The sequence below is a fragment of the Mirounga angustirostris genome, unplaced genomic scaffold (genome assembly GCF_029215605.1).
Source record: "Mirounga angustirostris isolate CCGP_5_RB_7025 unplaced genomic scaffold, mMirAng1.0.hap1 SCAF_12, whole genome shotgun sequence".
NCBI classification, from domain to species: Eukaryota; Metazoa; Chordata; class Mammalia; order Carnivora; family Phocidae; genus Mirounga; species Mirounga angustirostris.
Window position 1 is genome coordinate 103,804,905 of NW_026991720.1, and position 22,305 is coordinate 103,827,209.

Genomic DNA, 22,305 nt, shown 5'->3' on the forward strand with positions numbered 1-22,305 from the left:
CAGCTCTTTGGTTGGATGCGGAGTATTCCTGCTCATGGACTGTTCCCACGCTGCGGGACCTAACAGAACACAGATGCAGATCTGCCCCAGCACAGCAGGGTCTTAGCCGAGTGATCGCTTCTGTTTCTGGAAGTCACAAACTCCGGGTGCTGTGTCTGCACCCACAGCTGGCCTGCCCGGGTCTGAGCATCTCACACGAGATGCTTCACCTTGTCCCAGTGACATTCCCTTGCTTCAGGCAGCAGAGACTTGCAAACATCCTTGTTCTATAACCCTCCGATCTTCAGGAAGCAGAGAAAAGTCTCAGGAGTCCTGCCAGATCGTAGTCGAGCCTTCCACTTGCGCAAACCTAACCACCTATGGTTTTGGTAAAAGCCAAGTGAGACCCAGAAATAAAAACATACACGATGCTGCATTCCCAGACTTTCACCTTGAAACTTCAGTGATCCAAGAGCCATACTCTGGTTCAGCAATGGGGCGTCAGAGGAGCCCCCGGAGGATCCCCTTTTAAAGGGACATGTGGAATGGATGGCGCAAGGGAAACTGAGACCTGGTGAGCACACCAGGAATCGGGCCAGGGCAGGCCAGGACCGCACAGATGGACAGGGGGCGGGTGTGAGGCTGGTGCTTCTGGTGTCCTCATCCTCTCCCTAAGGTTGCTGGAGCACCTGCCATTGCTCCTCAGAACCTCAGGCTGCCTTTCCCTGGTGCTGCGTCAGTGGCCGTGCCTGGCTCTGTGTCTTCTCAGCAAGCACAGAGGCAGAGGGTCCCGGTGTTATGACTTGAGGCAGAGTGGGGAGTGTTCAAGAAACGCTGAATGCACCCAAGTGGAGCCGTGTTTCCGAGGTTCCCTGTGGCCCCGATCTGGATGCAGGCTGGGCTCCCGGCGCCGGGGCAGAGCTGGTCACTGCTCTGCTTCCCTCGGTCCTCAGGGTCCTTTGTGAAGGTTGGGATCTGAATTAAGGTGTGCGGGCCCCGGGTGACGGCATTGGAAGCCAGGATCCCAAACTTCGCTCAGATTCCCTTTCTCTTAATGGTGCATTTCACCCCCTCTGACGACCTGCTCTTGAAGGGAGTGAAGCAGGTGTGGATGGGGGCAGCCACTGGGCCACTTTCACGCACAGATCCCAACGGGCTTCTGAGATGCGGCACAGACATGGAGTGGACACCTGCGGGGTGGGGGTGATGCCCCGTGTGCCGCCCAGATTCCCATCTGCCAGAAACCCGGGATGTGGCTGAGTTTGGAATGCGGATGCGGGGAGGGAGGTCAGGCTGGACTCGTGTCCTTGCGAGCAGAGCGCAGGATGTGGCTTAGGGACGGGAGGCAGCGGCTGGAGAGGGGACCCTCCCGCAGCCTCCCGAGGGCTCGCGGCCCCGCGGCCTTCGTGTCTGTGTGGCTTCCCAGGGGAGCAGTGCATGGGGTCCCTCTCTCTACCTCCTTCATGTTGCTTAGCATGCCTGCCTAAGCCCCCCCACCGCCTCCCCCGGCACTTCTGGGACTGGGTCCGGCCACAGACCTGTGATGGGGCCATCCTGGGGCATAAGCGCACTCAGTGGCGCTCGGCGGGGCTGGCTGTGGCCTCTGGGCCCTGACACAGACCCACGGGCTGGACAGACATACCAGACGTGCAGAGGAATGGGGGAGGCTGTTTGTGGAAATTGTTTGAAGGAGGCGCTCTGGTTCTGAGGGGGCTTGGGGATCGGGCAGGGCTGGGAACCCAAGGCCCCCGGAGCTTTCCAGGGAAGGCCTTCGAAGCCTGCGCTGCTGACCGGGTTGGGGGGGACCCTCTTGCGTTGACCTTTGCCCCAGGCCTCTGCCGCTGCGGAGAGAGCCTCCCCTGGGCCATCTCCAAAACCTGGTGCGTAGGTAGATTTCTCCGGAAATCCGGGGCCCCTGCCCCACCCCGTTCTAACCACAGGCCAGACTTTGGTCCACACTTGCTTTGATTTCACCGTTCCCTCCTGCACCTAAAATAACACGCGGGCCTTCAGCTTTTTCAACCTTGGCAGGGAGAGACTGCCCTCGTTTCTGGGAAAGGCGGTCCGGTGCGCGTCTCCCACGTGGGAGCTGCAGGTGGACAAACAGGAGCCTCGGTTCACAGGCCCTTTGAGAAAGAGGGGCGGCCCTGCACGAATTAAGAGAAAACCCCCCCTCCCGTGCTGAGCCTCACCCGGTAAGCCTGGATTGGAAGCAGGGCCGAGCTAGATGTTGCTGGTGGGCCAGGCCACAGGTGAGGGACACACAGCAGGGGCCAGGTTGGCCTGGTGTCAGCTACCTCCGGCGGGGAGCCTGGCTAATGATTAACAGCCACGCTGGCTGCGGGCCGGTCACCCCGGTGAAGGCTGGCCCGTGTTTGTTCCTTGGCATGTCCACGGCCAGCCGCGTGGTGCACACGGGCTCAGGGAGCTGAGCACCCACCACCCGGGCCTCTGACTGTGTGATGGGCTTCGGGCTGCCACTCGGGCTTGACAGAGGAGCCCCCAGCCAGCGTTCACCGCACTCTAGGCATCTCCCAGGCAAGGGCCGTGGCAAATGTTTTCCAGTGAATGAATGTCCCCAGGTCCAAAGACTGGAATCTGCCACAGAGAGAGTTCTGGTAGCGTGCCATTTTTTTCCCGCTCTGGTGGCGTGGATTTTATAGCAATCACAGGTTGTGAATGTGGGGAGGACCCTTGAAGCTGGTGGGTATGTGGGAATCGGGGGGACATCGCAGTTAACTGTGGCAGGGGAAGCTGAGCCCTTATTTTTGAATGCCCTGAGTTAGGACAGAGTTTTCGTCAGGAGAGACGTTGTTCTGATAGGGCTTCTGTTGCCTGAGTGCATTTTTTTTTTTTTTTAAGATTTTATTTATTTATTTGGCAGAGAGAGAGACAGCGAGAGAGGGAACACAAGCAGGGGGAGAGGGAGAGGGAGAAGCAGGCTCCCTGCGAGCAGGGAGCCCGATGCAGGACTCGATCCCAGGACCCTGGGATCATGACCTGAGCTGAAGGCCGACACTTAACTGACTGAGCCTCCCAGGCGCCCCTGCCTGAGTGCATTTTTACCTGCAAGAGGGGTCATCGTTAAAAAAAAAAAAAAGCACCTGACAGCATCCCCGGCCCCCCGCCCCCCCCAGCCCCCTGAAAAAATGTAAGTCTATGCGGGAGAGGGACCCTGGCTGCCGGTTTGGGGACCCAGGGTTCTGGAATCCGACTCCTCCCCGGGTTCTCCGTGGCCTGGGGTCCCCACTCCTGTTTTCTTATCAGCACATGTGGGTGTCAGCTTGGCTGGTGTGGTATCTGGGGCGTCCCGGCCTCGCTCGGAGAGTCTCTGTTTAGAGAGCCAGGAGCCTCAGGCACGGTTTTCCTCGGGTCTCCCCAAGTGCCTCTGAGCTTTTGGGAGGCCTCCCCCATTTATTCGAGGCGCGTCCTGCGTGTGGGCGGCGGGGCGTCTGCGTCCTGAATATCAGAAACCAGGCCAGTTCTGGCCTCTCCACTGTGGTCACATCATCTTCCTCCCCCGGGGGTCCTTCCAGCAGGCAGTCTTGTTTGCCACGTTTATTTCCCTTCGAGCATCAGGAGACAATTCTGTAGGTCGCTTGGGCGGCTCAGTCGGTTCAGCATCTGCCTTCAGCTCAGGTCATGATCCCAGGGTGCTGGGATCAAGGCCCACATCGGGCTCCCTGCTCTGCGGGGAGCCTGCTTCTCCCTCTCACTCTCCCTCTGTGCTCTCTCTCTCTCTCAAATAAATAAATAAATTCTTTTTTTTTTTTTTTAAAGTAAACAATTCTGTAAAACAAAAGGGAGAAAGTTTCGTCCTTGGCGGAAACCGTGTCCCCTCCGGAGGCCCCCTTGTACAGAGAGAATAAGGAAAGTCCCGCGTGGCTGCCTGGGGCTCGTTCCAGTTTGGGGACAGGCTTGTGACCGGGCATAGTCCCCGCGCTGGCCCTCCACCCGTGTGTCCAGCCACGTGGCAAGCGCAGTGGCCCGTCCTCGGGATTGAACGGAGTCTTGGACGGTAGATGCTTGAGGACCAGTCAGATGCGGGCCTGAATCCCATTGTAAGGGCTGTCGGCTTTGTGATTTTGGGTTCAGATGTCGCTTTCTGATCTCTGCAACAGACTTTATTTATTAAGATTTTATGTATTTGAGAGAGGGAGGATGAGTCTTGGGGAGGGCCACAGGGAGAAGGAGAAGCAGACTCCCCACTGAGCAGGGAGCCCGATGCAGGGCTCGATCCCAGGACCCTGAGATCATGACCCGAGCTGAAGGCAGACGCTTAACGACTGAGCCACCCAGGTGCCCCTCTGCTACAGACTTTAAATAAAGCACCTACTTTATTTTTTTATTTTTTTTTAAAGATTTTATTTTTATTTATTTATTTGAGAGAGAGAATGAGAGACAGAGAGCATGAGAGGGAGGAGGGTCAGAGGGAGAAGCAGACACCCCGCCGAGCAGGGAGCCCGATGTGGGACTCGATCCCGGGACTCCAGGATCATGACCTGAGCTGAAGGCAGTCGCTTAACCAACTGAGCCACCCAGGTGCCCCAATAAAGCACCTACTTAACAAAAAATAAATAAAAAATAAAAACATGAAAACCCAACCCAAGCCCGAAACTTTGTTAGTTGCCGTCAAGGGATGCTAGGGAACTGATTCATTCTGAAAAATTGTTAAATAAAGAGAAACAAGCTTTTAATCCTCTTTTCTTGCACAGCCTGTACCTCCGGGTTAAAAATAGACCAAGAGGAAAAGTTCTGTGTAAGGAGGAATTCTGGCCCGCAAATGTCGAGAAAATGAAGGAGTTAAAATGTGCCAAGTTGCAGACTGCAAGTACCCGAACAGCCGTGACCCTCCGTCACCTCCTGGGTCACAGAAGGAAGCTGGTAGGGTCATGTGCCTCCTCCAGGGAAGTTGGCCGCGCATGTGGGCCTCACGGGAGGCCTGAAATCAGACCAGAACCACCCTGAACCCAGACCCATCCACGGCTTCCAGGAAGCACGGGGTCCGAGCCCCATGGAAGCCTTCCAGAGGGGTCAGTGAAATCCCCGGGCGGGTGGGGGGAGTTTGGCTGGACGAAAAGCATGTCAGTCATTTCCAAAAACACCACAGGAGGAGGAAGGATCTCTATTTTCAGGAACCGAAGAGATGTTAGGTAAACATCATCAGACTTTATTTGGAACTCGATTCCAACGATCTGACTGTAAAAAAGAAAAACAAAACAAAAAAGAAACCCAAAAAGCTTGTAAGACAGGGAAATTTGAATGTTGACTGGCGACGTGGTGGTATTAAGGAGTCACTGCTCATGGTAGTGGTGTTTTCTTGTAGTTTTAAAACCCGGTTTCTCCTCTGAGGATGCCTGCTGACATGTTTGCAGAGGGAGCGAAGGGATGTGTGGGGCTCGTGTTGTGACGGTCGAGGGAGGGGTGGGGTGGGCGGTGGAGAGCAGGCGGCATCCGGAGCTCGGCGCCGGGTCAGGATGCAGGTGAAGTGGGAGCACAGAGCTCAGGGCTTCGGGGCTGGCCAGGAACTGTGTCGAATTACCCTAGGACCGGCCCGCAGGCGTTCCCCTGGTTTTCCATGAGCTAATCAGGCTTGCCTGAGCGTCTTCCTTGTGGCGTTCTGGGTGGACGGCTGACATCCTGAAAGACCAGTCCGCATGATGAAGTTTTGCTGAAAACCTGCTGAGTTCATCAGCACATGACACGGGGTTGATACAGTGCTTTCCATACAGAAGTGCTTGCTTCGTGTCTGCCTTCCCCGGGGGCCAGAGCACTGGAAGACAAGGTGCCCTCCCGTCTCTACCACGGCCTTGACCTTCCTCGGGCGAGGAGGAAGGCGCCCTGAGGCTTAGCGCCCTCCAGGAGCGTAAGGCGTCCCTCTGCGTAAAGAGACAGGGCCACACGCTTAAAAATACGACTGGACGAGACTGTGGTTGTGATTCCTTCTGGAACATTACTGTGTCAGGTGTGCTGTCTGGGGCCATTAGAATGGGCAGGTTTTCCAGATGTTTCTGGCGTGAAGCCGAGACGAACGATCGACGGGTTCCTATCGATTCAGTTGCGGTCCAGCCTCCTTATTTGTTGGTTTTGTGTGTGTACATCTGTGACCTTGCTAGAATGTGTTTGTCATCCCAAACCCGCCGTCCCTGTGCGTCCAGGGTCACCCGTGGACACGCGCAGGACCCGCCGAGCACATCCGCAGCTGAGGCGGACCCCGGGCGGCGTCCCCTCAGCCCTCCCGCTCTGTGTGAACACCTGTCCTTCCCGAGGTGTGTGCAGGGACACGCACTTTTGCATTTCTGTGCTTTTTGTCGGTGGTTTCACTTGGAAATGGAACCACGTGCGCGTGGGTGTGTCTGGTGCTCTAAGCACATGAAAGCTGTGCGGCCGGTGCTCACGGTGACGGTGACAACCTCACGACCTGCAATAGCAAGACTCGAGGGCACTGATAAGGTGTTGATGGTGGGTCCTCAAGCCGTTCCGTTGCTGTGTTGGCGCCTGAGAACTCCCTTTACCCCTGACCTGCCCATCAGAGAGCGTGGACTCCAGCCCACGTTCGCCGCCTCCCCGTGAGCCTGTGGTGGGCAGTTCCCGTGGTGTTTTGGGGTGCCAGGGAGTAGGGAAGGAGGCTGTTACTGTGGCACCAGAAGAGGTCCCTGGGATCCCGAGTCCCAGCCCTGCTGCGTGCCCCACCGTGCCCAGCCTGGTCCTCCACTCCGTCTCGAACCCCAGTGGGTTCAGGAGGGTCCCCGCCCAGCAGGCTTCTGCCCCTGGGCTGGACTGAGTGTGGGTGCGTGCTGCTGGGATCTGTGTCATTCTCCCTAGGATGGTGACAGTCACGTGTCACACGCTGTCCACCCGCTTCTCACTCGGTCAGCCTGTCCTTTTAAATAGTCGGGATCTGGGACGTCTGGGCGGCTCAGTCAGTGAAGCGTCTGCCTTGGGCTCAGGTCATGATCCCGGGGTCCTGGGATCAGACTCCCTGCTCGGTGGCGAGTCTGCTTCTCCCTTTCCCCCTCTGCTGTTCGCCCTGCTTGTGTTCCCTCTCTCTCTCTCTGACAAGTAAATAAAATCTTAAAAAAATAAAAATTAAAAAATGGTTGGGATCTGTAGGTGGTTGTTGAATTGAAATGCCTGTGGCCTTGCGAAATGCTAAGCCTCACTCACTTTCACACTTCCTTGCGTCTGAAACGGACGGCTGTGTCCGTCTGTCTTGGCGTCCCGTCCTGCGGCTGGGGTTCCCCTGCTCTCAGCACACCCTCTGAAATTCCCCGTTTGGCCACCTCCGAGTGTTGTGAAAGCTTGATTCGACGGCTGACCTCCCCTGTGCTCTGGGTTTGCCCCGTCCTGCAGCTGTCCTGTGGGGTCTGGAGGAGCCAGGGCGCTGGGGCCCTGCCCTCCCAGGAACCGGACACGCCTTCAGAGCTGGAGCAGATTTCTGCCCTTTTTAGGCTCATGAGTTGTCGGTTTGTGTGGTATTTTGTTAGACTCTGCGGTGACAGCCGCCAGTGCATCTGGCCAGAACCGGTTTGGGAGTGGACACAGTGGGTGTCCGGTCCGTGTCCGGTCCACGTCTAAGTCTGTGTCTGGTCCCCGTCTGGTCCACGTCCGGTCCACGTGCAGGGTGACGGACGATGTGGTTCAGGATCAGAGAGGAAGGTCCGAGTGCCCGGCCAGGGGCAGTGGGCGAGAGGCATCGGTCGTCCAGAACGAAGGGGGCGTCCAGCCAGTAGGGCAGCCTGGGATGACTTCATTTATTTAAATCATTTAATTTTTTTTTTATGGAATGTAGTCAACGTGCCATGTTACATTGGTTTCAGATGTAGAGAGATGTAACAGGTCCATACGTTACGCACGCCGTGTTCACCGTGGTATCTGTAGTTACTGTCACCTCACCACTGACTGTGTTCCCTGTTCTGTGCCTTTCGTCCCGTAACTTGTTCACTCCGTCCCTGGAAGCCATGCCTCCCCTTCCCCTTGACCCATTTGCCCCCTCTCCCCGCTCCGGGCAACCATCCGTTTCTTCTCTGTACTTACGGGTCTGGTTCTGCTTTTTGTTTGTGCCTTTGTTTTTTAGATTCCACATGTAAGTGAGATCGTACGGTGTTTGTCTTTCTCTGTCTGAGTCATTTCACGCAGCATAATACCCTCTAGGTCCATCCATGTTGCTGCAAATGGCAGGATTTCATTCTTTTCTGCACCTGAGTCATATTCCATACATATTCCATGTGTGTCTCTGTGTGTGTGTGTATACACTTCTTTATCCGTTCATCAACCAGTGGACACTGGGGCTGCTTCCATATCTTGGCTGCAATAAGCGTAGGGCTGCATACAGCTTTTCAAATTAGTATTTTGCTGTGTCTAATAAGAGGTCGTATCCAAAATATATAAAGAACAACTCAACGCCAAAAAAACAGCTAAGTTGATTAAGAAAATGGGCCAATGACCGGAATACACGTTTTTCCTATGAAGATATAGATGGGGGACAGACACATGAAAAGATGCTCATCATCACTCCTCATCAGGGAAATGCAGATCAAAACCACAATGAGATGCCACCTCACACTTTGTCAGAATCGCTAGTATCAAAGAGACGAGAAACGGCAGGTGTTGGCCAGGATGCGGAGAAAGGGGGACAACTGTGGGAACATTCCCACTGTTGGTGGGAATGCAAACTGGGGCAGCCGCTCTGGACAACAGTATGGAGGGTCCTCAAAAAACGAAAAATGGAAATACCATGTGATCCGGTATTAACCCTACTGGGTATTTATCCAAACAAAGTGACCTCATTCATTTGGTTCTTGGAAGGCAAGATAAGGTTTGAGCCCAATCAGCACACCTCCAGGGGGCTCTCACTGTGGCTCCAGCCAAAACTCACCTGCCGTTTGCATTCAACATGAATCTGTCCTTTCTTTCCTTTTTTGAGAGAGAGGGGATGGTGGGGGAGGGGCAGAGGAAGAGAGAGAGGGAGAGAGAATCTCAAGCAGGCTCCACACTGAGTGCAGAGCCCGACACGGGGCTCGATCTCACAACCCTGAGATCACGACCTGAGCCGAAATCAAGAGTCGGACGCTTAACTGACTGAGCCACCCAGGTGTCCCGCATCTGTCTTTTCTGGAATGGGATCCTTGCTGTCTAGCATGTAACTCCACACTCAGTCTTACGTTTACCACCCGCCCTCATTGTACATCTTCCCCTTTGTGTTGTTCGGCTCCACCGTTTACGGGGTGTGTGTGTGTGGGGGGGGGGTCCACACGCATGGTAAGCGCTGGGCAAGGTAGGGATTGAAGTTAGCGGTTCAGTGAATTGCCTCTGTCAGGGGGGCGTCCGTGGGGATTATAGGATCTAACCTGTGGACTCCCTGATACCCAGTCTTACTCCTACGACCCCTGTTACAGCGTCGACTTCAGCCATGCTGGAATCATTCTCATGGAGGAGCTGCCTCAGCGTCTGATGACCCCATGCTTTGCTCCTCCTTGTCCTGCTCTGATAGTTTGCATTTCCATCGGTCTCCCTCTGCACATGAACATTTCTTGTGCACGCTGTTTTCCCAGCCTTTTTAACCTGCAGTCGCAAAGGGGAGACAGCCTCTCGTGTGGGGTCCCAGGTGCCCTTCTGAGCACGGGGCTGTTTCCACACCTGGGACTCCACATGCCCATCTGGCTGCACACAGTCAGCCCGCACTTCCTGCAGGGAGAGGGCAAAGCTGGGAAGAAGCAGGGGGACCCCGGGGAGCGGCGGGCCGGCATCTCGGTCCTCACGCATGCGTTCAGTGAAGCCAGGTGCTGCGCCGTGCACGTCCTGGCCGCTCAGGAGGGCCCTGCCGTTTCTCTTGTCATGGATTTAGCATCCTGGAGATGCTCGATCTTTGCTCCAAGCTCTGACCTGGGGAGCAGATGGGGGGACGCATCCACAGGAGCCCCGAGGCGTGTCCCTCTCCTCCCTGCTCCACTCCTGGGGACACAGTTTCCCCTGTCCCGACACCTCAAAGCCCTCTTCAGGCTTGCCAAGGCAATTCTGTTCTGGTCCGCTCCTCACCTTTCGGACCTCTGTCCCCTTTGGAACACAGGTGTGTGCAGTCCCGGAGGTTACAGGACGCCTTCCAAGAGACGGGTTGTAGGAAGTTCTCCCGACAAGAGAAAACAAAGCAAATTGCCCTTGCAGGTGATTATCCCGAGGCAGCCACTAAGGATGCTGAGAAGTTGTAAACTGTAGGATGTTTATCACAGTACCACCTGCGGGAGACAAACGTTGAGGTGTACGGGAAATTGGGCTCTAGCTGGACTCTGGATACCACGCAGCTGTTAAAAATTACTTTGTGGGAGAAAATTTGAGGATTATATTATAAAATTGAGGAATATAAACTTTCAGATCCAACCCGGGCTGGACATCTGGCCTCCTAGAGTGTAGAAAGGAGAGAAAAGAGATTGGTGTGTCCACCACCAATCTTTATATATTTCTGGAATGGGATCCAGAAGATGTACAATGAGGGCGGGTGGTAAACATAAGACTGAGTGTGGAGTTACATGCTAGACAGCTAGAAGGCATTGCTGGTCTGAACCTGGTCATTGGCCCATGATATGCGTTCCCGGATCGAAACTCCGGAGTGTAGAGGCTGCGTCTGAACATCAAGGGAAGTGGGACTCTCGGTGCCGGCGAAGCTGAGCTTTGGCAGAAGTCCCAGTCGATGTCCCGTCGGTCTGTCCGTGTGGGTCCCTCAGCAGGGGCAGCCGGCCTCGGGCCCCGGGCAGGGACCTAGGGCAGCCGTAGCTTCCACTGATGGGCCATGTGACCTTGGTCAGGTCGGGTCGGGCGCCAGCAGCTTTATTTCCTCACAGGTGAAAAGGAGACAGCATTTCAGTGAGGAATTCACAAGATCGCGTGTGAATGCCGTGCAGCCTGTCCTATTCCGTACGCAGTAGGTAGGGTGACGTTATTTGGGGTGGGCTTTGTGGATAGGGTCGATCCCAGGAAACTGCTTTCCTGATTTTATCTGTGTTCTTTGGGCCCAGCACCGTGTCGTCATCTTGGTCTTGTGCCCGGGCTCTTGATTGTCGGAGAATAGCTCGGACGTGCAGTCTCCTTAGTGCGGGAGCAGCTTGGTTAGGAAAGCCGACAGGGCGTTTCGGGGCGAGCTTGTCTGTGGCTGGGCTGCCAGGAGCTCGCCCGGGGCTCAGGACCGCCCCGGCTCAACGTCTTCCCCCGCTCACAGGTGAGGACCCGAGGGGACAGGGTGAGCCGGCGCCTCCAGGACATCCTGTCTGTGGAGACGGAGCTGGGCTAGGAGCCCAGTTTCTCCTGCTGAAGGTGCTCTCCCGGGGTCCCCACACTGAAGTGACAGAATGGTGCCAGAGGCACCATTTTGGGTGGCATGGAGGAGGCCTGTGGGTCGTACCCTGTGGGCCACGTCCTGTGGGCTGTGTCCTGTGGACTGTGTCCTGTGTCCAGTGAGTCATGTCCTGTGGGTCACGTCCTATGGACCGTGTCCTTTGAGTCGTGAACTGTGTGCTGTGGGCCATGTCCTGAGTCGTGAACTGTGTCCTGTGGGCTCTGTCCTATGCGTCGTGTCCTGTGGGCTGTGTCTTGTGGGCAGTGTCCTATGTCCCGTGGACTGTGTCCTGTGGGTTATGTCCAGTGAATCATGTCCAGTGGTCTTGTCCTGTGGGTCGTGGACTGTGTCCTGTGGGTTGTGTCCAGTGAGTCAGGTCCCGTGGGCCGTGTCCTGTGAATCGTGTCCTATGAGTCATGTCCTGTGGGCCATGTCCAGTGGGTCGCGTCATCTGTGGCTTGCCCACATGCTCCCACAGTGTAGGTCCGTGGACCCCCACTCTGTCTCCACACCATTTCCCTCCTCAGCGACGGGACCAAGTTCTGTGGGTGCCACTCCTCTCTCCTGTCCTCTTGGTTGCCCAGACCCCCTGCCCGGCCTCAGCAGCTGCCTGCACTCCTTCCCCTGCCCCCTGGCCTCCGTGGACAGCCTCGGTGGCGAGAAGAGGACCCGCTAATAAAGTGGACGCTTACCAAGGGCGCACTTCGTGCCAGGGAGCGTGATCTCACGCGACGTTTCTGCACTGAGTCATGTTCTCTGACCATCCCCAGTGTGCAGGTGGGCACACGGAGCCTTCCAGAGGTCAAGTGTCTGTGGCCTGCAGGCGTTCTGGAGCATAGCCCTGGCTTACCGCAGGAACCCCGCCTCCCTTGGCCCCGCACTTTGCAGGCCCGTCCTCCCCAGGTGCTCCCGGCTCCTCCTGGCCTAGCTCCACCCTGGAAGGCCCGCCGTTTCTGCCGCCGGACGGCACTCCTGTCCTGCAGCCCCTCGGGGACACCGTCACCGCTGTGCTATTCTGTGGCGCTTCCAGGCCTGCCACCCAGCCCCGCCGGGAGCTGTGTGGCTCATCGTGCTGGGGCGATCCTGAGTAGTGGGGCCTGGTTTGGATGGAGCACGGGTGTCTGATGCTGGCCGGGGAGGAGGCTCGCTGGATCGTCCCGGGCATGTGTGAGAACAGACGGGGCTGCCGGAAGGCCCTGGTCCACCTGCCAGCGGTCAGGTGCATGGGCTGGCCATCCTGGGAACCCCTGCGGTGCCCTTCTCATGGCGGCAAAGCTGTGGTCCTGGACTGGGCAGCTCGGTGGGCGCACCGGGCCCCCTTCCCAGGACCATGAGCCCTTCACTCTGGGATGTCCAGGTGGGGTGGGGGGGGGGCTCCCTCTTGGTCCACACTTGTCAGCCTCTGAGGGTCCTGGAGGCTCGGAGCTGGCTCTTCCACGGGGCCGTCTGTGGTGGGAGGCCTGGGCCTCGGAGCTGAGTTGGGACTGATGCTCCCAAGAGTGAAATGCAGTTTGTCTGCAGGTCTGCTGACCGGACAGGTGAAGGGATGGCTGTCCCCACGCTCTCTCTTGGGAAGCCCTGCTGTCCTGCAGGAGCCGAGCCACCTGAGGCAGAGACCCCGGCCCGTGGGCTCAAGGGCTCCCTGAGCGTCGGGGCTGGAAGGAGACCCTGCGTGGCTCCCTCTGCAGCAGGCCCCCGGGTCCTGGTGCCGGGGACAGGATTGTGAGGGCCCTGCGGGACCCACCATGCCCTCCCCGTGTCCTCTTTATGAGGACAGGTGTTCTCATGAAGTGATCGATTAAAATAAAAGAATCAGTGTGTGTGAGGCGTCATTATCGATGAGCCCACTTGGGTCTCCCTCTGAATTTAAGGGACGTGACTGGCCATTTGATAATGAAATCCGGCTGGTTGCCAGCGTAGACCGCGGCGGTGGGGGACGGCGCTCTGCTGTGGGCCCTTCCTCTCCTGATTCCGAGTGACGTGTGACCCCGCTCCATCCAGCCTCAGACAGGCCGGGTGCCTGTCCCACCGTCTGCCAGACGTCCAACCCCATCTCTCTTTCTGTTTTGGCCTCCAGGAGACTTGGAGTCCAAGGGGTATGTGTGTTAGGAGAGAGCTCTTCTCTGGTCCAGGAACACACTTGGAGCTTGCTTTTGTGTCCGCTTCGTGGTTTTTGTGAACGTTAAGGGGCAGAAGGAAGGTGGGGGAGGGCGGAGGGCGGGCCCAGGCACCCGTTGGGCTCAGGATGCTGGCGGGCGACCTGCCCACCCAGGAATCAATCCGTGGTCGGTTGGTCTTGGGGCGGGGGGCTCTTTGGACACCGGAGACCCCTCTCTGGGCCCCTGTGTCGACGCCCCCCCCGGAGGGCGGGTGTGGGCTCCTGAGGACACGGCCCCCGCCCGGCGAGGCCTGTCCTGCTGGCCGTGGGCCCTGCGGGGCCTCGGGAGGCCGGGCAGCCAGTGCCTTTTCCCTGCGTGCAGGCGTGCGTGCTACCGCTGGGGCTGGGCGTGCCTGCCGGCTCTGGCACGGCTGCCCTTGAGACTTGCCCAGCCGCAGCGGGGCGGGCACTGTCCACCTGCTCTCGGCCCCGCCGCCCCCGAGGCCGGGCGCACGGAGAGGGCGCGGGACTCCGAGCAGGGAAGGGGCGAGGCGGTGGGAGGGAGCTGCTTCTGGAAGGAAGGAGAAGCCCTGGCTGGCCCCTCGGCAGCACGGTGAGTTCCTCCCTCTGTGGGGCCACTGCGGGCTGCCGCGTGCTCTTGGCATTGGGTCAGTCCCTGGCGCCCCTCCTCTGTCCGCTTGCGTCCTTGTTCTGCAGCGAAGGGGCAGTAAAAGTTCCATGTGGCGCCGCGTGGGACGCTCCCCCTGCTGGGGACCCCAGACGGGGGTGAGTGAGAGCTCGGTCCCCCGCCCCCCTGCGCTGGGGACCTCCTTCCTCCCTGCCGCGGGCCTTCTCCCCCCACCCGGCGCCCTGCGTCCCGTGTCCGTCCGTATGGTGCAGGCCCGCCTACGCACCCCAGAATTCTGAGTAGTTGGTGACAAATGATCACAGATAAAATCGCAGACTGAGCGAGACCTTGCTTCTCAGAGGAGCTTGGGGACAAAGTGACGTTGTTGTCATTTCCTAACTTGAGTCTGGTGTGTCTTTCCTGGAGAGTGCCCAGGAACTGCCGCCTGGGGTTGAGAGCGTTAAGAACAGTTCGAGGTGGGCGCTCCTGAGAATGACTTTGTTTCTGGCGTTCTCCTTCTGGAAGGGAGGAGTGTCTGTCTGTCTGTCTGGCTTTGGGAAGGTTGCTCGTGGGCGTCTTGTTTCTCGGGTGGCATGGGTGGTTCCGTGGTCGCACCGGGCGCTGCATTCCGTGTGGACTTCCCGAGGGGGGGCTGCCTTTCTGGGGCCAGACCCCCCCGCCCACCTGGCACCCAAATGCGACGGCTATGTGCGCAGCTGATGTTTATTTAGCGCTTGTGTTTGGTCAGCTCCTGTTCTCAGCCCTATACGCCTATTTCCTTATCGAATCCTGCCGACGCCTCCGCTTTCCAGAGGAGGAAACTGAGTCACGAAGGGTTGCGTTAGTCTCTCCAAGGCCAGGCAGCCCCGGGGAGCCACAGGGCTGGCTTCAGACCCGGGCCTCGGAGTGGGACGCGCCCGACCCCTGCAGCCCGCCTGCCAGGCCGTGGGTGAGTGACATGACCTTCAGGTGTGGCAGCCGAGCGGGGCTGGTGGTTGCTTCTGAAAAGGGTTTTCCATGTATTTTTTTCCGTTTGCCTGTGCGGCGCGCTTCCGTGGGTGCCTCCTTCCCGAGGGCACAGCCGGCCTGCTCCCTGCCCGGCCCCCAGCCCGGGAGCCCTGCTTCCTTGTAAATCTGGCTTCAGTTACGCAATCGTCCCTTTTGTTCCTTTTTACGAACTGTTCCCGCTGCGGGTTTCAGGGCCCGTCAGCACGGCAGGCCCCACTTCTCTGGGGCCCCTGGCGTCCTCCCTGCGTTTCACCCCTTGCAAAGGGACTCTCTTTGCTCTTCCCCGAAGAGCCAGAGAGGGTGAGGGGAGGCGGGAAGCAGGGGTGCATGCAGCCTTTCATCTCCAGCCCTGGGGGCCTGGTGCTGCCCTCCCCTCCATGTGAGCAGGAGCGAGGGGTGAGCTCCCTGGTGGGCTCAGCAGTCTGCCTGGCCAAGAACACCCTGCCCCAGGTCCCTGTCTTCGGGGACAGGGATGTTCCCGTGAGGCTGTGCACAGTGTGGTTGCGGGAGATTCCAGGGGAGAGCATTAGCGGGAACGCTGTTAGCGTGGCCCCCCGTCCGTGAGCAGAGCGCGCATTGGACAGCTCCGGGGAGCCATGCTGTTCCGTGAGCCTTCCTCGGTCTCCGAGGTCTGTGCTCTGCAGGGGACAGTCTCTTTCCCCAATGTCGTCGATTCCCTGTGTCGTGACCTTGCCAAGGAGGATGCACAGACTACTTTTCACTCTGCTGCTCTTTGAGGTGGTAAGTCTGTTCAGGCCCCTCGGGTACGTTGACTTTTGTTATCCTAAGAATAAAGCTAACCAGGTACTTATTACCAAAATGCAAAAGCAGGATCCCTGTGCCTCTGACATGGCCAGATCGTCCGTCGGACATGTTGAGGTTAGCGGTTGGCTTATTCCCTCCTTCCTCCTGCAGACAGCGTGCTCCGCCCGCTGCTAGGGACAGGATGTGGCCCCAAAGGCTGAGCGGAACATGAGAGCCAGTGCCCCTGCGGGTCTTCGTGGCAGAGGGTGCAGAGCATGGACAAGAATGCACACAGCCAGCTATTTCTGTGCAGCTGAGATCTGGGCCCTCACAGGACTATAAACAGGACCAGGGATCAGGGGCTGCTTCGCTGGGGAGGCGATGTGTGAGCTGAGAGGTCTAGGATTAATAGGGGCTAAGCAGGTGAGGCTTGCCTAAGTGGGTGGGGAGCATTCCAGACCTGTAGGGCATGTGCAAAGGTCCTGGGGCAGGAGGGGTGGAGTGTGCTTGGGGGACTGGAAGGAGGGTTGTGGGACAGGAGTGGAGAGAGAGAGGCTGCCCTTTGCCCACAGCGGTGGGATGTGGGGGCACGGCGCCAGCATTAGCTCCCGTCCACATGCAGGACTGGTGCCCACGCCAGCCCACATGGGGACACTGCCACTGCGTGAGTCTCCTTAGGCAGGTCTGCTCCGTCCTCCTGGTTTGCGCGAGAACACGCAGGAATCGCAGATGCTAACGATGTGTTGCTCCTCGCCCACCCTGCTCTGGTCCCACAGCGCCCCTGCAGAGGGCTGGCTGTACCTAGTAGCCCATTTTACAGATGAGGAGCCCGAGGCACCTGCCCAAGGTCACACAGCCGGAGCCTTCAGAGTCCTCACACGGACACCTAGAGACAGGCCTTCCTTCCCTTGCAGGACTGGCCATCCCCGTGTGGCCCTGCGGTCACAGCCCCCAGAGGGGCGTGGTGTGGTTCTACTCCCCGTGTGATGGGGGCTTGCTGTCAGTGTCCTCCCTCCGCCTTCCTGTCCAGGGCTTGTCCTCACCGCCCTCCCCACCCCTGCCCCCCGAGCCCGGTCCTTCTGTAAGCCAGCCGGGTGGTCCTCGTGCTCTGCTAGCCACGAGGCATGGGTGCAGATGTTTGTCCAGTGTCCCTTTTCCCGGAAGCCCATGGGAGAGCATCAGCTGCCGCTGAGATACGAGATGGGGAGATCCACACGTCCGTCGCGTCTTTTGGCCTGGACAGCAGTCCTGTTAGGTGGGAATGCGGTGCCCCGACCCCAGTGCCCTGTGCGTTCTTCCCTGAGACGCAGGCCTTGAATCTTACAGTGAGGGCTTCGGAGCATTCGTCTTGTGCCCACACGGCCTGACTTTGGGCGTCCCTTAGCTACAGACCCAGCGGTGCCCACAGAGAGGGGAAAGGGGTCCCAGACAAGATCAGCGATCAGTCCCACAGCTCCCCAGCCTTCTCTCCGTGGGCCTGTCCTCTTAGAGAGGGGCCAGGTTATGAGCTGCAAAGCCATGGTACTGCAGGGTGTGGGATTCTGTAGGATGGGGCACTGGGGGTGGGGTTCTGGAGGAGGGTGGGGTTCTGGAGGACGGGCCAGGTGTTTCCTGCCAGCCTTGCGTGGTCCCTCACCCCCAGGTGAGGTAGGGACTGGGGTTCCTGTTCTGGGAAGACAAGGAGTGTGGCTGAAGCTGGGGCAGGTGAAGGACCTGCCCACGATCATAGGGTGCAAAGTGGCCGAGCCCGTGTTGCCGGAGGAGCCTCGTCCCTTGACAAAGCCTGGACCAGCTCCACCCGAGAAAAGGCATCCAGCCCTGCCTTCTGCCCCCGGGGGAAACCGACTCGGAAGCGAGCACCGGGCTCAGTGGGCCTCTCTTAATAGAAGACACTTGTGTCTACATGCAGATCTCACGGTGGTCCCCGTCCCCTTCCGAAAGATGTCCCACGGCTGCAAAATTGCTTTCGCTGTGCCTGTTTCTTACATAAAAGTCACATCATTAGCCAAAGAAATGAGGGTCGATAATTGCAAAAGCGTGTTGAGCAAGACAGCCCCTCCGGGCCGATGGAATGACTGCTTACCTGGTGGAACGCCTGCTTTGCTGCTTGCCGGTGTGTCCCGGATGGCAGGGCTGGCCCCAGATGGCTAGGGAGGCCAGTGACTTCACTGGGGGCCCAGGACCGCTTTGGGGTCCAGCGGGGGAGCTCCCGGGCCATTGCCGAGATGCGGCAGCATGGGCTTTGCGGTTTACCTGTTGCAGGTGTAACCTTTGCCACAGATTCCACTGGCACCCCCTTGCTCTCGGGGTTCGTGGTGCCTTTAGAAGTTGCAGGCTGCGATAAGCGCGTGCCAAAGCGGCCGGGGGTGGAGGGGGCTGGGCCGGGCCGAGGCAGGTGGGGACCAGATGGGAGTGCAGGAAACACCTGCTATCTCTCCAGACGTGGTGTCGGTCTGTAAAGATTGGCGTGTCCTTGGAAGGCTCCCGAGGGAGGTGGGCGGGCCGCTCTCCTCTTGCAAAAGCACACAAGAGAAACGTGCAGCTCGGGAGGCCTGGGGTCTTCACGCAAGAGAGCTTTTCTTAAACTTCCCGAACGTGGTTAGGGTGTAGGGTTCTGGTGAGCAAGGGACCTTCTTCAGTAGACTTTTACTAAGTTGGTTTCTGGGTTGTTCCTAAGCCACGAACTGTGCTGTGGTGTATAAACGGGGGCCTGGCTTTTGAGCCCCGAGAGCAGGTAGATTCTTCGCTTTTGAGTGAAGATGCACAGAGACAGGGAGCCCCGTGTCCCCCTCTGACCAGCGCCGTGTGCGGGCAAGTTGTGCCCCGTCACGTTGGTTGGGCATGCCTCCCGTCCGCTGCACGGCGGACCTTCCCGGCAGCCAAGGGGCTGCTGTCCCAGTGTATCCCAGCGTCCCCGGGTCCGGTCACTGGTGCGTCGTCTGCTTGGCTAGGTTTCCCCCCATTGGGGGGTGGTGGTGCACCCCGAGTCTCAGAGCCTGGCTGCTCCACAGGACCAGCTCTCCAGGAGAGGCTCTCCCGACCTCCTTGATGTTGGTCTGGCTCGGGGACAGGTCGGCAGCACGGGCTGTGGGCCACCAGGGCCGGGGGATTGAAGAAGTCTCGAGTTTGGCATGAGAAGTTGCTACAACACCGTCTTCCCGAACGCCTTTTTCCCAGGCTGTGCAGCGAGGATGGTCCCGTCTGCTTTCCTGGGGTTCCTGTTGGAAGCCAGGTATCCTGGCGGGTGGGGCTGTGCTTGCTGACCTCAGTCAGCCCCCAGGGGACACCGTGCTGGTGGAATGGTGGACCGGGGTCTAGGGCCGGCTGACCTCTGTCCTTGGGACCCCCGTCACTTCCCCTGCATCACCTGTGGGCCACACCCGTCCCCTCGCTGTCCCCAAGGTACAGAATGATGCCACTTCAGGGTTCGGGCACCGGTTGTGCTCTGCCCAAGACACACTCCCTTCAGGTGACCCCCTCCCTGCGGGGACCCCCGGCCCCTCCACGCTGAGCTGCAGCTATCACCCGAGGGCTGGGGGGTGTGGGCGGTGAGTGGTGGTTCAGGCCCGTCATCCCCTCGGGTGATGGGGGGGGTTGGGAAGGTATCTGTGCTTTATCCACACACTTGCGTGCGTGGCCCGTGTCTGGTGGTTCTCGGTCTGTGCACATCCGTTTGGTCTAAATTGACGTAGGGCACAGTGCAGTGGCTGCAGGTAGGCGTGAGGAGCCATGGGAGGGTGGGCAGGCCCGGCCTTCCCATCTCGCTGTGTGTGTGTCTATGTGCATGTGTGTGTGCATGTGTGCATGCGTGTATGTGTGCACGTGTCTGCATGTATGTGCATGTGTATGTATATGCGTGCATGTGTGCACATGTGTGCACGTGTGTATGCATGTGCACGTGCACATGTGCATATGTGCATGTGTGCGCGCGTGTGCATGCATGTGTGCATGCGTGTATACGTGCATGTCTGTGCATGCATGTGTGCATGCGTGTGCGCATGTGTGTATGCGTGTGCGCATGTGTGCTTGTGTCTGCATGTGTGCGCGTGTGCGTGTGCGCATGTGTGTGTTCAGCGGTCTGCCTTTCACGCACGTATCTATGTGTCTATGTGCCTATCATCTGTCTGTCATGGATCCGTCTGCCATCCATCCATGCCAAACGATGCGGGTGGGGATTCTTGGGGGCCTGCTGGGACCCCTCAGGGCTGGTTCAGGGAGAGTGTGCCCAGCCTCCCTGACCTCCTGGGGGCCGCTGTCCTGTGCTGCTTGGGGTCCTGGCACCAAGGGAGCGGGCTCAGTCAGCCCCCAGACTCGTCTGTAAGGGGACATGTAGGAGAGGCATGTGTCCACCAGGGACAGCCAACGGGCAAACTCTAGGCATTCTGTGCATGGAGGAGGGCGCCCTCCAGGTCCTGTCTCTGCCTGGGGGCCCAGATCACGGCCTCTGGTTTGCAGTTGGCTTAGGCATGGTGTTGGTGTGACTTCTGGGGAGTGTCCGTCTCCATTCCCGAAGTAGCCAGGATGAACTGGGTGCCCAGTGGGGTGCTGGTGAAGTGGGGTGTCCGAGCCTGTGAAGGGTTCCCCAGGCCCGGGATTGGCGGGAAGCAGGAGGGAGGGCTGGGGAATCTGGGCGTCCTGCCATGCACGTTTCCAGCATCACCCCCCTTCTGGGGGGGGGGTTGCGCCCTGGCTGGTCCACAGAACAGGGCCAGGACACATGGCAGGCCCCAGAGAGGAGCCGCCCTGTTGTGGGAAGGGCTCTCCCCACCTCTGCCGTCTTGGGCAAAGCCTTGCACACCTCTTGAGCCTTGGTTTCCCCGCTGCTGGAATGGGGAAGTGATTTTTACTCACGTAGTGGCTGGACATGTGTCCCAAAGTCATACATACGCAGCCTTCGGGTATCGCATTAACACACACGCACACGGAAGTGTCGTGGAAATTGTAAAGCAAGCTGGAGCTTTTCCCTGTTCGATGGGCTTCTTAAACCATAGACACAGTGGTTAGTCGTTTTTTTTTCAAGTATATACTAGCGGTAAAATTAATGGTAACCGTGACCTTGGTCGAGCGCTGCCTATATACAGGGACAGGTCCGTCCCTGTGGGTCCATCCCACCATGGATCCTGTCCTTCGGGCTGTTCTGGGAGCGTGTGGCTGGGGGCCCGCAATCCCCAGGCCGAGATGCCCTGACATGCCGGAGACCCTCCCTGGCCTTAGGATGAACCCACGGTCACCGCGTTTGACTTCCCACCTTAAACTGGGACGGGCGGTGTCCTTTCTTCTTGGCGGGCTGCAGGCTGGGGACAGGGGGACCAAGAATGACCCATGCTTTGTCATTTGCAGGCTCCGGGGGGTTCTGCACCGTCCACTGCTCTCTGCCGTGCCAGACCACCCAGGTGAGTGGCCAGCCCCGTGCATGGCTCGTCTGTGTGTCCTTGCCCGGGGTCAGCTTGGTGTTACTTTATTCCGTAGTCATCTTAAGTTTTTTTTTTTTTTTTTTTTGACTTTAGGAATAAATGTTCAAAGGCGGTACATATCAAGTTTTTATTTATTTTCTTTTTCTGGGTGCAGCCTCCCAGCATTAAAGCCCAGATTGTGGGAAAGCGATTCTTTCCACGCACAGCTGTGGCATAATTGTGCAAGTGAACGTTGGGGGTGTTGCAGGGTTGAACCCAGCAGGTGCACTGAGCTCTGTCTGCCTGCGCCGCGGCAGGTGCTTGCTGGGACGGCCACATCTAGCACTCCCCGCGGGGCGGTCCCTCAGGAGCTGCGGTTGGTGGAGAACACGCATTGTGACTTTTTAAATCAATGTTTAAAAAACCTGATTATTTTTTAAAAGTAATCAAAACTCTTTTGCGTCCCTCTGTAGCGCATAAGGTAGACAAAACAAAATCTTGGTGATTGTTTGCATCCTGATTTGAATAAATCAGCTTTAAAAATTAAGTTTATGATCTTGGATCTGATTGATGTTTCTTCTTTTAGGTATGATAACGACCTTGTAGGTATTCCTAAAAAGCTTCTATCTTCTAGAAAGAAATACTAACGTATTTATAAATGAAGTGATAGAATGTCTGGGATTTCTTCGAAGCAGGGTGATGGTGGAGGTAGCAGGGTGTGGGGGGCATGGGGGCTAATTTTGAAGTCGGATGATGGGTACGTAGCGGTTTGCAAAGTTGTTTTCTATGTTTTTGAATTTTTCCAAAATCAGGAGAGAAACACATAGAAAAGGGGCAGTAAATAAACAGACAACAGTCACAAACCCCCAGAGCTCATGGCAGTGACAGTCATGGACCCAAACCAGCATCCTGCGTGTGTCCTGCATCCCTCCATTGTTTCGCCGTGGGGTGTCACCCCGTTGGGATTGACCCAACACCTCGTCCCAAACACCCTCAGCCCTGAGGGCCTGTCCTCCTGGAGAAGGAAGGGGTGGAAGGGGCAAGGCTCTCGGCCACAGTCCCCAAGCACGTCCTAGTGATGCAGGTGCAGCTGGGGCCCGTGGGCAGGCCCTCCCCTCTGCAGGCC

General features: G+C 58.0%; 1 protein-coding gene across 12 annotated transcripts in view; it reads left to right on the top strand.

Annotated features, from left to right (window-relative positions):
- Nucleotides 1-22,305, top strand: part of TNS3 (tensin 3) — a 214,654-nt gene that overhangs the window by 75,869 nt on the left and 116,480 nt on the right. For 9 of the 12 annotated variants that reach the window (XR_010406632.1, XM_064575503.1, XM_064575508.1 and 6 more), the window contains one exon: nt 21,127-21,179. Coding sequence is in view for 6 of the 12 variants with exons in the window: in XM_064575498.1 (XP_064431568.1) it covers nt 21,127-21,179 (53 nt within the window). In the remaining 6 variants the exon portion in view is untranslated. Of the gene's footprint in view, nt 1-13,910; nt 14,020-14,438; nt 14,511-15,507; nt 15,784-21,126; nt 21,180-22,305 lie in introns of those variants that run through there. The other 3 variants (XM_064575505.1, XM_064575506.1, XM_064575502.1) reach the window with 3 other exon arrangements.